Source organism: Lampetra planeri, unplaced genomic scaffold (assembly GCF_965212315.1).
Source record: "Lampetra planeri unplaced genomic scaffold, kcLamPlan1.2.h2 scaffold_214, whole genome shotgun sequence".
Lineage (NCBI taxonomy): Eukaryota > Metazoa > Chordata > Hyperoartia > Petromyzontiformes > Petromyzontidae > Lampetra > Lampetra planeri.
Window position 1 is genome coordinate 34,151 of NW_027614904.1, and position 13,051 is coordinate 47,201.

At 47.1% G+C, this 13,051-nt stretch overlaps 1 protein-coding gene across 3 annotated transcripts in view; it reads left to right on the forward strand.

The window, feature by feature from the left end:
* Positions 1–3,180: 3,180 nt before the first annotated feature.
* The window catches only part of SRRM1 (serine and arginine repetitive matrix 1), a 30,547-nt gene continuing 20,676 nt past the window's right edge, over positions 3,181–13,051 (forward strand). For 2 of the 3 annotated variants that reach the window (XM_078623283.1, XM_078623285.1), the window contains exons 1-4: positions 3,181–3,334; positions 4,672–4,761; positions 7,052–7,174; positions 12,660–12,830. In XM_078623283.1, coding sequence (XP_078479409.1) covers positions 3,314–3,334; positions 4,672–4,761; positions 7,052–7,174; positions 12,660–12,830 — 405 coding nt within the window. In that variant the 5' untranslated portion in view covers positions 3,181–3,313. Of the gene's footprint in view, positions 3,335–4,671; positions 4,762–7,051; positions 7,175–9,308; positions 9,393–10,794; positions 10,924–12,659; positions 12,831–13,051 lie in introns of those variants that run through there. The other variant, XM_078623286.1, reaches the window with a different exon arrangement.

Sequence of the window (13,051 nt, forward strand, 5' to 3'; positions counted from 1 at the left end):
CGACAGACCTGTTCTTCACCCGCGGACGGCTGCTTGCGTTGTGGCCGAAACGTCGTGAGAATTATTGAATGTTTTATTTTTATTATTTTATTATTTCCATTCTACGTGACTTTACCGAAAGAACCAAGAAGAAAAAGCTACGAAGCTCAATGGGCTTTATCTGGAAAAAATAAAAAATCTCATTATTTAAGTAGCCCACAGTTTACGGAACCGCACGCCATCGACTGTAACCGTGGTGGTACCAATTTAAACTAAAAGCTATAAACTATTTTTGTTTATTTGACCAGGTAAGGCCCACCGAGCTAAATGGCTCTTTTTCAGAAGTGACCTGCCTATCATAAATGACGGCTCAGCGAAGTGGCTCATCATCATCACGTGGAAATGAATACCAGCTTAATGCGCTAAACGCGTGACGTTGATTCTAAATTAGTGAAAAATCCACACGACCACGGGGAGAGACACGCAAACTCCAAATATACAGCAGCAGCAGGCGTCAAGGTCGGGATCGAACCCACGACCTCCTGTATACCAGGCGAGGTAGTTAACATCTCCTAGCCACCGTGACGATGATGGTGATGAGAGAGAGAGACACACAAACTCCAAATAAGCAGCAGCAGGCGTCAAGGTCGGGATCGAACCCACGACCTCCTGTATACCAGGCGAGGTAGTTAACATCTCCTAGCCACCGTGACGATGATGGTGATGAGAGAGAGAGACACACAAACTCCAAATATACAGCAGCAGCAGGCGTCAGGGTCGGGATGGAACCCACGACTTCCTGTACACCAATGCGAGGTAGTTAACATCTCCTAGCCACCGTGATGAGAGAAACACAAACTCCAAATATACAGCAGCAGGCATCACAGGGTCGGGATCGAACCCACGACCTCCTGTATACCAGGGCGAGGTAGTTAACATCTCCTAGCCACCGTGATGATGATGAGAGAGAGACACGCAAACTCCAAATTTACAGCAGCAGGTGTCAGGGTTGGGATCGATCCCACGAGACCTCCTGTATATCAGGCGAGGTAGTTAACATCTCATAGCCACCGTGATGATGATGATGGGAGAGAGACACGCAAACTACAAATATACAGCAGCAGGCGTCAGGGTCAGTATCGAACCCTCGACTCCCTGTACACCAGGCGAGGTAGTTAACATCTCCTAGCCACCGCGAGATGCTGATGCTGCGTGGAGAGAAGCGGGGGGTGGATTTGAGAAACCTCCTCCACCAACTATCCCGTGACACCGTAATCTGAGTTCTAGAATCGTGACTCCATGCTAATCGATGAATCGAGGAATACCTACATTTTGATTTGAAGCTTTCGTGACTGCAGGGATTCATATTCATAAAATATTTTTATTATTTTATTATTTACCTTCTACGTGACTTTACCGAAAGAACCAAGAATACGAGGAATACCTCTCAATAAAATATAACAGTGAAGGAATCGAAGTGACTGTGATTAAGCCGTGGCTAGATTAACGCGGATCGAGGAATCGATTCCCGCGCTTCTGGGTCCGGTAGGCGGGGTGGGACGCAGGAAGACGTCATCCGGCAAAACGACGTGATTTTATATTTTTAAATTATTTGGGTCTTTCGGTAAAGTCACGTAGATAGGTTCAAAGAAAATAACAACACGTAATATTTTAAAATACTTTCTTAAAAAAACACGCTTTTATTAAATGTACCGTACGAGTAATGGCAGAACTCCAGGAAGTGGCCGCGAGGCTTGCCGTGACGTAAGGGACCACGTGGTGATTTACAGCCAACGTCAGTTGAGCGTGGACAATTAGACCCAAGCCCAAACATAACATATTAAAAATAATATTTAAAAATATTTTTTTATTTTAATGATAGAATATAGTATTGTCATCAGTATGACATAAGTATACCAAGTTTGCAGTCGATATCACATTGGGAAGTGGGTTAAAATCGAGTTACAAGATTTGAGGATACAACAACAGACAGATGCGTTAATAGAAAGCGTGTAATAAAAAGATTGTTTAAAATTCTATTTTTTATTTTTAATGCTAGAATTTCGTATTGTCATCAGTATGACATAAGTATACGAAGCTTGCAGTCGATACCACATTGGGAAGTGGATTAAAATTGAGTTACAAGATTTGAGGGTACAACAACAGACATAGTTAATATAAAGCGTGCAATAATAATAAAATATTTAAAAATACTTTTTTTAAAAACACGCTTTAATGAAATGTACTGTCCGAGCTGCCCCTCCCCCTGCCCCCTTCCCCCATCGCCCCTCCCCTCCTTCCACACCCCCCGCCCCTCGGCGTGGCTCCCCGAGGCTTGCCGTGACGTCAGGGACCACGTGGTGATTTACAGGCAACGTGAGTTGAGCGTGGACAATTAGACCCAAGCCGAAACATAACATAAAAATGATTGTTTAAAAAAATATTTTTATGATATAATAAAGTATTGTCATCAGTATTACATAAGTATACCAAGTTTGCAGTCAATGCCACATTGGGAAGTAGGTTAAAATTGAGTTACAAGATTTGAGGATACAACAACAACAGACAGAGTGAGTTCATTCTAGATTTGAAGCTTTCGTGACTGCAATGATTCATACTCTTTGTTTTTTTCGGTAAAGTCACGTAGGAATTTTTTTTTTATAATAAAATAATAATACATGAAAATAACTCAATTAAATAATTTTCATTTATTAAAATAAAATAATAATACATGAAAATAACTCAATTACATTATTTTCATTTATTATAATAAAATAAAATAATAATAAATGAAAATAACTCAATAACATTATTTTCATTTATTATTATTATTTTATTATTTTTTACCTACGTGACTTTACCGAAAAACCTAAGAGTAGAGAGAGTGAGTTAAATAAAAAGCGTGTAATAAAAAAAAAGAGTGCGGGCAACTGCTGAGACAGACTGTTTTAAAGGTTGAAATTCGGTGTAGCCCAAGGGTACATTTTTATTTTAGTTATTTTCTTTTAACCTTTCTACGTGACTTTACCGAAAGACCCAAAGAATTTGAATTCCTGCAGTCACGAAAGCTTCAAGTCAAGCCGTGATTTTAGTTTATAACTTCACTGCCTCATTGCGTCATTGTACCGCGTGAGAGCGGTGGGGGAAGAGAGACCCGGGATGACGTCATCCTGCCCAACACCGCGAATTTAGTTGATGACGCCATTAGCTCGTGACGTAATGGTTGCCTCGTGACGTATTTGTTGCCTCGTGACGTATTTGTTACCTCGTGACGTCACGCGCGCGCGCGTAGGTCACGTGTTCACCGTGGCGAGGCGCAGCAGAAGCAGCCAACATGGACGCGGGCTTCTTCAGGGTGAGACGGCGCCGTAGCCGCCGCGGCCGCGGCTGCGGCCGCTCTCGATTCTCTCCTCCCCTCGTTCCCCTCTCCTCCTCCTCCTCCTCCCTGCTCCCTGCTGCTCGCCGCGCGGGCTTCGCGCGCGGAGGCAGCGGCAGCCGTCGATTCGCAACTCGGCGGGCAAAAGATGGGGGAGCGCGTGTCGTGCGCGGAGCTTCGGCGGCGACCCGCGCGCCCCCTCCCCATTGGTGGAGCGCGCGTCACGTGGCGCGAGTGCGCGCACGCGATTGGTCGGCGCGCGCGGCCGTGGAGTGAGGCCCGTAGCAGGAGGCCTCAAGGCCGAGGCCTTGGTGTGGTCTTCACGCCGAGGCGCCCTGCGGGCACCCCTCACCACCACCCCGATGTCTGGCTGCGTCTTCGTTGCGTGTGGGGCTCCTCTCGTGCAAATGAGGGCCGCTCTTGCGGGAAATGGAGACGTGTTATAAACTAGGGCCCCCATGAGTAGATAGTTGAGTAAACAAAATAAACGCAAACCCCTCATGTGGCCATAGGCTCCCGTGTCGCCTCCGTGTCGTGTTCGTCGACATTCCGTCTCTGTGGCTGCTGTGCGCTTCGTTCACTCTGCGTGTGGCGGTCTCTGGCGTGTGTCCGAGTCCTCTCTGCGTCTTTCCCCTGTCTGTGTCCCATCGCTCTGTCCCCCCTGCCGGGCTCGTCCGTGTCTCATTACGCCCCGTGTCCGACTCGTGGTGTGTTTGTCTAATGCCGCTCTCTCTTCTGTGCTGGTTTTCTGTTCGACGACTCTGTCCTCTGTCTCTCTCCGCGTCTGTCTTTTGTATGTTGTCCTTTTGTTCTTCCCCCGCACCTCCGATTAGCACTTAGCTACGTACGGTGCGAATGAAGTTCATCCAACATCTGTGCTTCCAACATTGTGGTTCGCTCGTCTCGCCTTTCTCGTTTATGTTATTATATATTTAGTGATATACGTTTGTTTTTATGCTGACTAATGTTGGTGTTAATGTTTGGACGCACCATTGACTTCATTACAAATGTATTACAATTAATTAAGTGGGGAAAATGTATTTTGAAGAAGAGCTTCATATCTCTTCGGATTCCTCCAGTCGAAATAAAGATTCGGGGTCAAAATTATCGCCGCCGACTGCAAAATATTATCAGGACTCCTGACAATTAGTCTTCAGGTTATTTGACACTTCCTTGGATAAACAAACGTAATACTACTGTAACGTTGATCCTGTGTGGACTTTACTGTCGTGCACGGCGAACGCGCCCGTGTCCAATAGTGCTGGCGAGCTGTGGTGGTCTCGCTCTCTCGTCCTCATCGCTGCACTGTTCCACAGGGAACGAGTGCCGACCAGGACAACCGCTTCTGCAACAAGCAGAAGAAGCTCATGAAGCAGATGAAATTTGCCGAAGGACTGGAGAAAAAGGTGATGGATGATCCAACACACCACGGACTCGAAGACGATGCATATACTTCGATTTAAAGCTTTCGTGACTGCAGGGATTCATCTTGGTTCTTTCGGTAAAGTCACGTAGAAGGGAAGTAATAAAATAATAAAAACAAAACATATTAAAATTATTCTCACGACACAACGCAAGCAGCCGTCCTCACCTGAGGATGGCTGCTTGCGTTGTGGCCGAAACGTCGTGAGAATTATTTTATTATGTTTTGTTTTTATTACTTCCCTTCTACGTGACTTTACCGAAAGAACCAAGAAGATGCATATACTATCAGAGCATGTGTTTTTGTTTGCATGTTTGCCACAAGTATATGTGGTTAATCCAGACATGATTCCTTGCAAAAGGTTTCTGTTTGGTGGTTGATTGTGTTGCAGTCGAAACGTGAGAATTTGTATTGTTGTATATTTATATTATTTTATTATTTCCCTTCTACGTGACTTTACCGAAAGAACCAAGAATATCTTAACACCTGTTTTATTGCCAGAAAGGGTAAAATCTATTCTTATATGTTTATACTGGCAAGGGAGGTCCCATGGCGTACACTACTCCTCACTCATTCGCAGCACTGCAGGCACACTCAAAACGAATGGCGATGTGGAAAATGCGATCGTCCATGGCCTGTACCGTACACGCATTATAGTCTATGGCAGGGGTCGGCAACCTAAGGCTCCGGAGCCGCATGCGGCTCTTTACGGGCTGCTTCTTGACGATATGTACGTATACATAGATGCATTGCGGCTCTTGAAATACTGAATTTTGTACCGAATTGGAAAAAAATGGCTCTTCTTGTTATTTTGGTTGCCGACCCCTGGTCTATGGGCATTCGGTTTTCTGGGATTTGTTTGACTGCAACCATAGTAGCTCCACTGTGGTTTGGAAGGGAATGGTGGCTGCCAAACCGAACCACGTTTATGTAAATGAGTAGTACTGCAGACAGGAGAATGTGCGGCGACTGGAAACAAACACGAGGAATGCATTTCTGTCAACCCCTTACCACAGTGCCTACCTTATTACAGATAATTCAGACCTTATTGGTCACCCCGTTCCCTTTCCATCTCGACGTTCATCGAAATCCCATCACAAGGGAGAAACGCAAACGTACAAACACCATGGGGTTTTTTGCCCGTATTCAAACGGGTGTCTGCCGTGTGGACCTGAAAACTCTATTTCCATGTACAGGAATTCGGGGTAAACCGTATGGGTTGACAGGTATGGGAATGATATTACAGTTCAAAGAAATGTGTTTCTCATTGTTTACAGAAAGTGAAGTTTGCCGATTATTATTATTGCTGCCCTTGGGCATTGCAAACTGCGGATTTACCCAGTTTGTAGATTAAACCGTGCATGGTGAAATTTATTTTTTAAGTATGTTTTACTTGCACGCTGGTTTAATCATTAGCTACTCCTCACTCGTCAAATGTCATCGACTCGGAGCTCACGTGACTGCCCACGCGTTGGTAAGTAAACCGGATAAGCAATGAAAACAGAAAATTAGTCCTGGATTCCATATCGCTAAACGATTAATACATTTCATACCTAAGTGACATTGTACTGCATTGTCCAAGTGTTTTCTTTACCTGGGCCACCCCTTCCTCTGTTACCCCAGATAATTGGAAGTTGATTGAACCATACACCAATGCTAGACTATATCGTGTTGCGTATGAGTGCATGTCAACTGTAAATTGAGTTAAAGGAAAAAAAGAGACTTTAATAGCATTGGTGGAATGCATGCCTGGATTAAGTGACGTTGATAGTGGTGGAATGATGCATCGTTTAGTCAATTGCTGCGGATTTCTAACCCTCGTGACGCGTGGCTCAAGTTCCGTGCTTTCGAATCGAGGTGTTTTCATTCCTTTTTGTTACCTCATGGGTTCATGTCACCCCTGTAGCCGCCGATTGCTCTCCCATTCATCGCAATGTAATCGCTGCATCTATGAAAGTTATTAAAATATGGCCACTAATGAGATCATGTGCAGGAGTCGGGTGGACTATCGCATCGTGTTGACGGAGGGATGATGACATCTTGGGGAGACCTTCGTCCAGCAGTGGATTGATCATGGTTGTTGACAATAAGTGTGTTGGTGAGACACGGATGAACCTGTGCTTGCTAGATCTTCCGCTCCACGGTGTTTATGATAATGATAGCAGCCAGCACGACTGTTGCGACGCTTCTGACGGGCATTGCCTCGGCCACTCGGTTTGGAGGAACTTGGCGGGGTGTGCGGCTCGTGTTGACTGGTGTCCCGATGTCTCCAGGTTGACATGACCAAGGTGAACCTGGAGACCATCAAGCCGTGGATCACGCAGAAGATCACCCAGATGCTCGGCTTTGAGGACGACGTCGTAATTGAGTTCGTCTTCAATCAGCTGGAGGAGAAGGTGAGACACGCACTTGTGACACCCGCACCCAGCACCAGCGATCCGTCATCACGGACCGGAGAGCCGCAGCGCTCGGCTGTGACGTCACGGCGATCCCAGTTGACATGTGACGATTCATCGGCCCGGCGATTCGATCAGTTATCCCAATTTGCGGCCACGATTTGATTGAATTTGTGCTCTCTCTCATTGCTTTGTTTTTACACCTTGAACAACAGTGTGTCCTCGAAAGAGCGGGATGTCTAATAGGGGTGGAGTGTGCCCCGGTATACATCCGTTTTTGGAACCAAACCTCATCAATTGCATTCGGCATTATTTGTCTCGTTATATTGTTCTTTGTATTCAATAACAAATTATATGAAAATCATTATAAAGGGGAAATAAAACCTCCGCTGAAACCACCAAAAATCACAAGCCAATACGTGAGCGCACAATCCAGTGATGACTGGGGCTGCGTGTAAGCGTGACGCGTAAGAGCAGCATGGAGACGCAGCTCACGACAATTTGCCGTTGCGTTCCAGTGTCAAGCGTCCGCAGTGCTTTGATTTATATTTTTTATTACAAATTTTAGCGGTACCCTACAAAACGACCTGCTACACGCGGTATAACCACGTGCACGCAACATTTCGAGGACAAACTGTATAACTCGTCGCTTATTATGTTCACTTTTGTTGACACCGTCAGCCTAAATGTTACATTGTAAATCGTACCACTCTCGTGCATGAACTGTGAACAACCTGTCGTCAATTGGACGCACATAACATGAACCGTGAGAATCGATTCAAATCGAGGGATCTTGAGTGTCATTACACGCCTAATTGCTAGCGTCCGCAACCCCTTTTACATGTAACCAATGCCGTGAGCTTGGCGCCGTTTATCCGCCCGTCCGTGATGGCTCTTTGCTGCTGTGCATAGTGCGCTGTAGCGATTGCAGCAGAGGCCTTTTGCTGCACTCTCTCCACGTGGTAGGGTTGCTGTGATATGGCCGTAGTACGATACGGAGGGACCCCACGATAATTGCATCGCCCCCTTCGCAATATATCGTGTTGCGATTAGCGTAAAAAATAGATTTAGTTTCTTAACAAAAACATTTATTTTTCGATTTAAAGTTTTCGTGACTGCAGGGATTCATCTTCTTGGTTCTTTCGGTAAAGTCACGTAGAATGGAAATAATAAAATAATAAAAATCAAACATAATAAAATAAAAACATTTATGTATGAATTAGAGGAATAGTTTAGTCCGTTTTGGTATCCGCGTCTTTCTGATAGCACGAGGCTTTCACGAAGGAAGGAAGGAAGACTCGTCACATGGGTGATGTCGCTATGTGTTATCGAATTTGGCAAATTGGAACCAAGATGCTGGCGCTGAGTGGCCTAGTCAATTTGAATGACGTTGAGGGATCTTCTCACATCCGCAGAGAGGCAGACGACGCGTGATATTTTCTCGTTAATGCACGCCACAGTAATAACCAGGGTGGCCCGTGGGATTTGAACCACGGACCTCTGCAATGAGCGGCACCCTCTGAGCTATGTCTGAAATAACCAACGCAGTATTTAATGTTCTAGATAAATAAGTGCCTTGCAAAATGTGTTCCAAAGTAATTGGCAGCAGAAGGGTTATTATATATGACGTCATCATGATGTTTTCTTGTGTAACTACCAAATATCAGCATTAACAGAATGTAACTATATACAGTGACGAGTGTGCTCGGAGCAGCCTTATGCTCGGTGAACCGCATTCGAAAAATAAATATTTTGGATAGGAAGTACAGCAAGGCACAAAAACAACACGATGCAGATGCCAAGTCCGATTCCAGTCGATGGGTTGTGGGTATGGGGTACGGCGACGATTCGTATCGCAGCAGCTCCGGCGCAGGAGAGAATCCAGCAGAGGCAGCAGTCGCTGCTCTTGGCGCACGCAGCTTCACGTAACGACGCGCTGGCGACGAGGCCTTGCCTCTCTCTCGTCGTCGTTGTTGTTGTTGTTGCTGTTGCTGGGCACCTGTTGATGAAGGGCGGGGGTATGAACCTTGAAATGTTGTGGTTGTTGTTGTAAGCAAATGCACAATGACTGTTGTTGACTGTCCACACTCTGTGTTGATGGTGTCTAATGATGTGATTTATGATTTAAAAGGCCTGACACCCAATTTGGAGTTATTTCATCTCAAGTTGTTAGCTCACACATCATGACTCCTATTCTCCAGTGCTGTGTTAAGCGGAGGTGAGTCTGACAAGCAGGTTAATTGCACAAAGTAATCATTGTAATGCCTTAAACTGTTATCCAATGTGTTTTGTAGCTGCCGATCGGCAGAAGTACATTTTATACTCGATTAACTATGAATGGCATATTTGTTTTTAATACTTAATTTAAATGGTGATTTCAAATCCCAAGTGTGGTTTTCCGGGTCTCTTTTTTTTCGTTGAAGTCAACTTTTGTACACGCCCTAAGTAAGTAAGCAAGCAGTGCGTGGCGTTGAAGGTTGAGAGAAAGAACGCTCAAACACGCAGCCCGACCCGGAAAACCGCACTCGGGATTATGAACGGCGGCAAAAACTCACATGTTAATTTAAACAATGTACTAATTATATTCGGAGCATAATTAACCGCATCTATTTAAAATTTACTATCGCTCGTGGCCAGTGTGTGTGCGCGCGCGTGCGTGTGTGTGTGGTTAAACGTTACAATGTTGACGTTGGTTTTTCAAGAAAAAAAAGTTGCAGTGGTGGTGGTGTTCAACGCTCAGATTTAGTCACTTTTCTCTCCGAACTGAGGAGGTAATCGCGGTGGCGCCGCTGCTGCTGATGCTACGAGTGAAATCTCTCGCGGCAGTAGTGATTAACGATCCCATTTTTCGATACTCAACCTTTACGGATGGGACACTGGATAAAATGTCCGATACAACAATTATCGCAATATCTGTTTCCCGTAAACTGCTACTTGCAGGCCACAGTTGTATCGCGGCGTATCGTGTTTGTGCTTTTCCAGCACCCGCAAATGATAGGCGCGTTCTTCAGCTGAAATTTGTTCACCTCCCGCCTGCCATGACTGCGATAATTGTGCCGCGTGTGTAATTAGCCGTTAAATAATTAAACGGACTGCTGAAAGTATGTCGGTCATTTTGTGAAGCTCCGATTAAATGGGTTAACGGCCATTTATTCCCAACTCTATTTTTACCGTCCTTTTGTTATGTCACGTAAAATGAGCGGCAATAATTCCGCTAGAATAATATTTTTGCTAACCAGCAAAATATTATCCAGGAAAGCCGCACTTTTTCAGGAGGGCTCCTGCATTGCGGTATTTGACCATGACCAATTGCGTTGCGATGGCGAGTCTAACCCGTAGGACAATCCCAGTCGTGGCAGCATTGCCTCAAACCCTAGCTTAGGGGCGTTGTGTGTCGCGGGGCCCATCTCATGGTTGCTTGTTCGTGTGTTGCGATTCAGATGTGTGGTACATGGTTGGTAATGGCTTGCGCTAGCGGGGGAGGGCCCGGTGAGAGAGACGCATGTCTGTCGGCCCTGGGGGCACGGCCCGGCCCTGCAGCCTGCCCGCCCCGCCGGCGAGCGCCACGTCTGAAGACGCCACTCTCGCACGCACTCTCCTTCCTCCCTCCGATGTCTTAGTACTTCCGGTGCATCCTCACTGCCACCGCACCACCACGATATCACGACTACTACCACCACCACTGCCGATACTCGTCTCGCCAGCGCCGGTGAACCGCTGTCACAGATAGCTCGACCGCTCTCTGTGTTGTGAGTTAAAGTTGTGTGCCCGGTTGTGAGCAGGGTCAGCACTAGAACATCTCTCCCTTGTAGTATTATTGTGCAAGTCTCGTAGTGTGCTGTTGATCGTTATAAATAGATGAATAGGCATTTTTCACCTTAATCACTTAACATAAAGAAAACAAAGTGTCTTAGCCTGTCAGCCTATTGCTCTTCCATACTTGCGTTAATCGGCAGCGCTTGTTTAAGTGAATTGAACGCTGCATCGGGTTTCGACCTTCGGTGGAACTTGTTAAATGAACATTTGTGCATCGCCAGACTTTTATTGGCAAGAGCACTCCCGTCATCACGACGGTGCCCTGTTAATGTAATAGGTGCGGAGTGATGTTCATGCAATCGCACACGATTAGCATACGCAGCACCGCATAAACACGCATTGAGTGCCCTTGCGGAGCATTATTCGTATTTAAATTAATACATACTGGTTCATTACTCTGCGTAATATTTTTCCGCGTAAGCGAGCCCAAGTGTTTCTGTTCTTTTGCGGCAAAGCGCCACTGATCCCCAATGCCTCCACCCTGCACGGCGCTGCTTTGGATGTCTTCGCCCTGTGCTGGCCCTGCTGATGAGTGGGCTCGTATGCGACGCTCCGCTTTGGTAGCCATTGTTTTACGGGGAGCCCGACGAGGAGGGCAGGTTGTGACGACGCGCACACTCGGCCGTGGGTCTCGCCACGCGGACCGCGGCATTGCCGACTCGCCGAGTGTGTGTCGCTAGATTTATCGACTTTCTGCGTTTCCCCTAAAAGCGATTACACGTAGTGACTTCCTAGGACGAGGACTTGGTCGTCGTGCGGGGTTTAGTCGGGGTTCCGAGGAGTGTGCGTTAAGGATCTTCTATCTTTTATCGGTTCACCTGGTTCTCCTGAGCCCTTGTTAGCAGGACACCACGCTGTACCCTTATTAGTTGGCGACACCTTGCCGAGAAAATCTGAGCCTTTGCTTATTTCTGTTTTCCGCCTTGCCCTTTAATTCTGGTAGGCAAGTCGCCCCTTGGAAAAAAGCGATGTAGTCGGGCAAATTAACTCCAGATTTGGAATCTTTTTGTGGCCCTTTAAGTTGCCTCTTGCGGCCGTCGGGGCGTGTGGAGTCCAATGGGCCGTGGCCGCTCTTGCTCAGCAACGCGGGGTGTGTAAGTGCTGGCGCATAGAAGTGGAGTACAACAGTGGATTTTGGAAAAAGCTCTCTGCGTGCGCTCAAAGCATTTAGAGCCGCGTACCCAACGGCAACGAGGTGGGTGCAACTCTGTTGAGTGCCTCGTAAATTTAACACGGAGGTGTTTACGTTAAACGCTTGAAAATGTAAATTTATTGGCGATGTGGGGTGGTGAGGAGGGTGGGGGGGGGTCGGTCTTGCGACAAAAATTTGGCCAGATCATTACATGGCCTGACCCCAAAAAATCTTTTACGAATCACTGCAGTTGTCTAACGACGTGTCTGACTACTTGAGAATGCCAATCTAGTGACTTTTTCGAGGCCTGTTGGCGACTTTACACTTTAAGAAGTTTGCGTCACTGACAGAGGAGTGGAGGGGTGGGGGGTGCCTTGATGGGACTTGTGGGCGAGAGATTGTTGGGGGGTGGAGGGGGGGGCGGCTCTGAACGCTGCATGTGTCAGTTTGACGAGTGACGTGCATTGGACTGCCGATTGGCGCTCGGGCGCTGAGATCGGCGCGGTGTGGCGCCATTGTGCCCCTTGTTGCCCTCAGAACCCCGACGGGCGCCTGATGCAGATCAACCTCACGGGGTTTCTCAACGGCAAGAACGCGCGGCTCTTCGTGGGCGAGCTGTGGCCGCTGCTGTTGAGCGCGCAGGAGAACATCGCCGGTATCCCCTCCATCTTCCTCGAGCAGAAGAAGGAGGAGATCAAGCAGAGACAGGTTCGTCACGCCCGTCCACCCCTCATCAACGGCCACCATCAATTCGCCGCCCGGCGAGCGGCCTCCGCAGGCTGCCCGCCGTGTCTCGCCGTCACGCGACGCGACTTTCCGTCCGGCGCACGAGCCGGTTTTTACCGCTCCGTCTCCTGTGTTGGGCGTCCTCTCTCGGACGTGTCCCATCATTGGGCTGCCACTCAGGAGTTAGTCCCTGCCACTGGCCG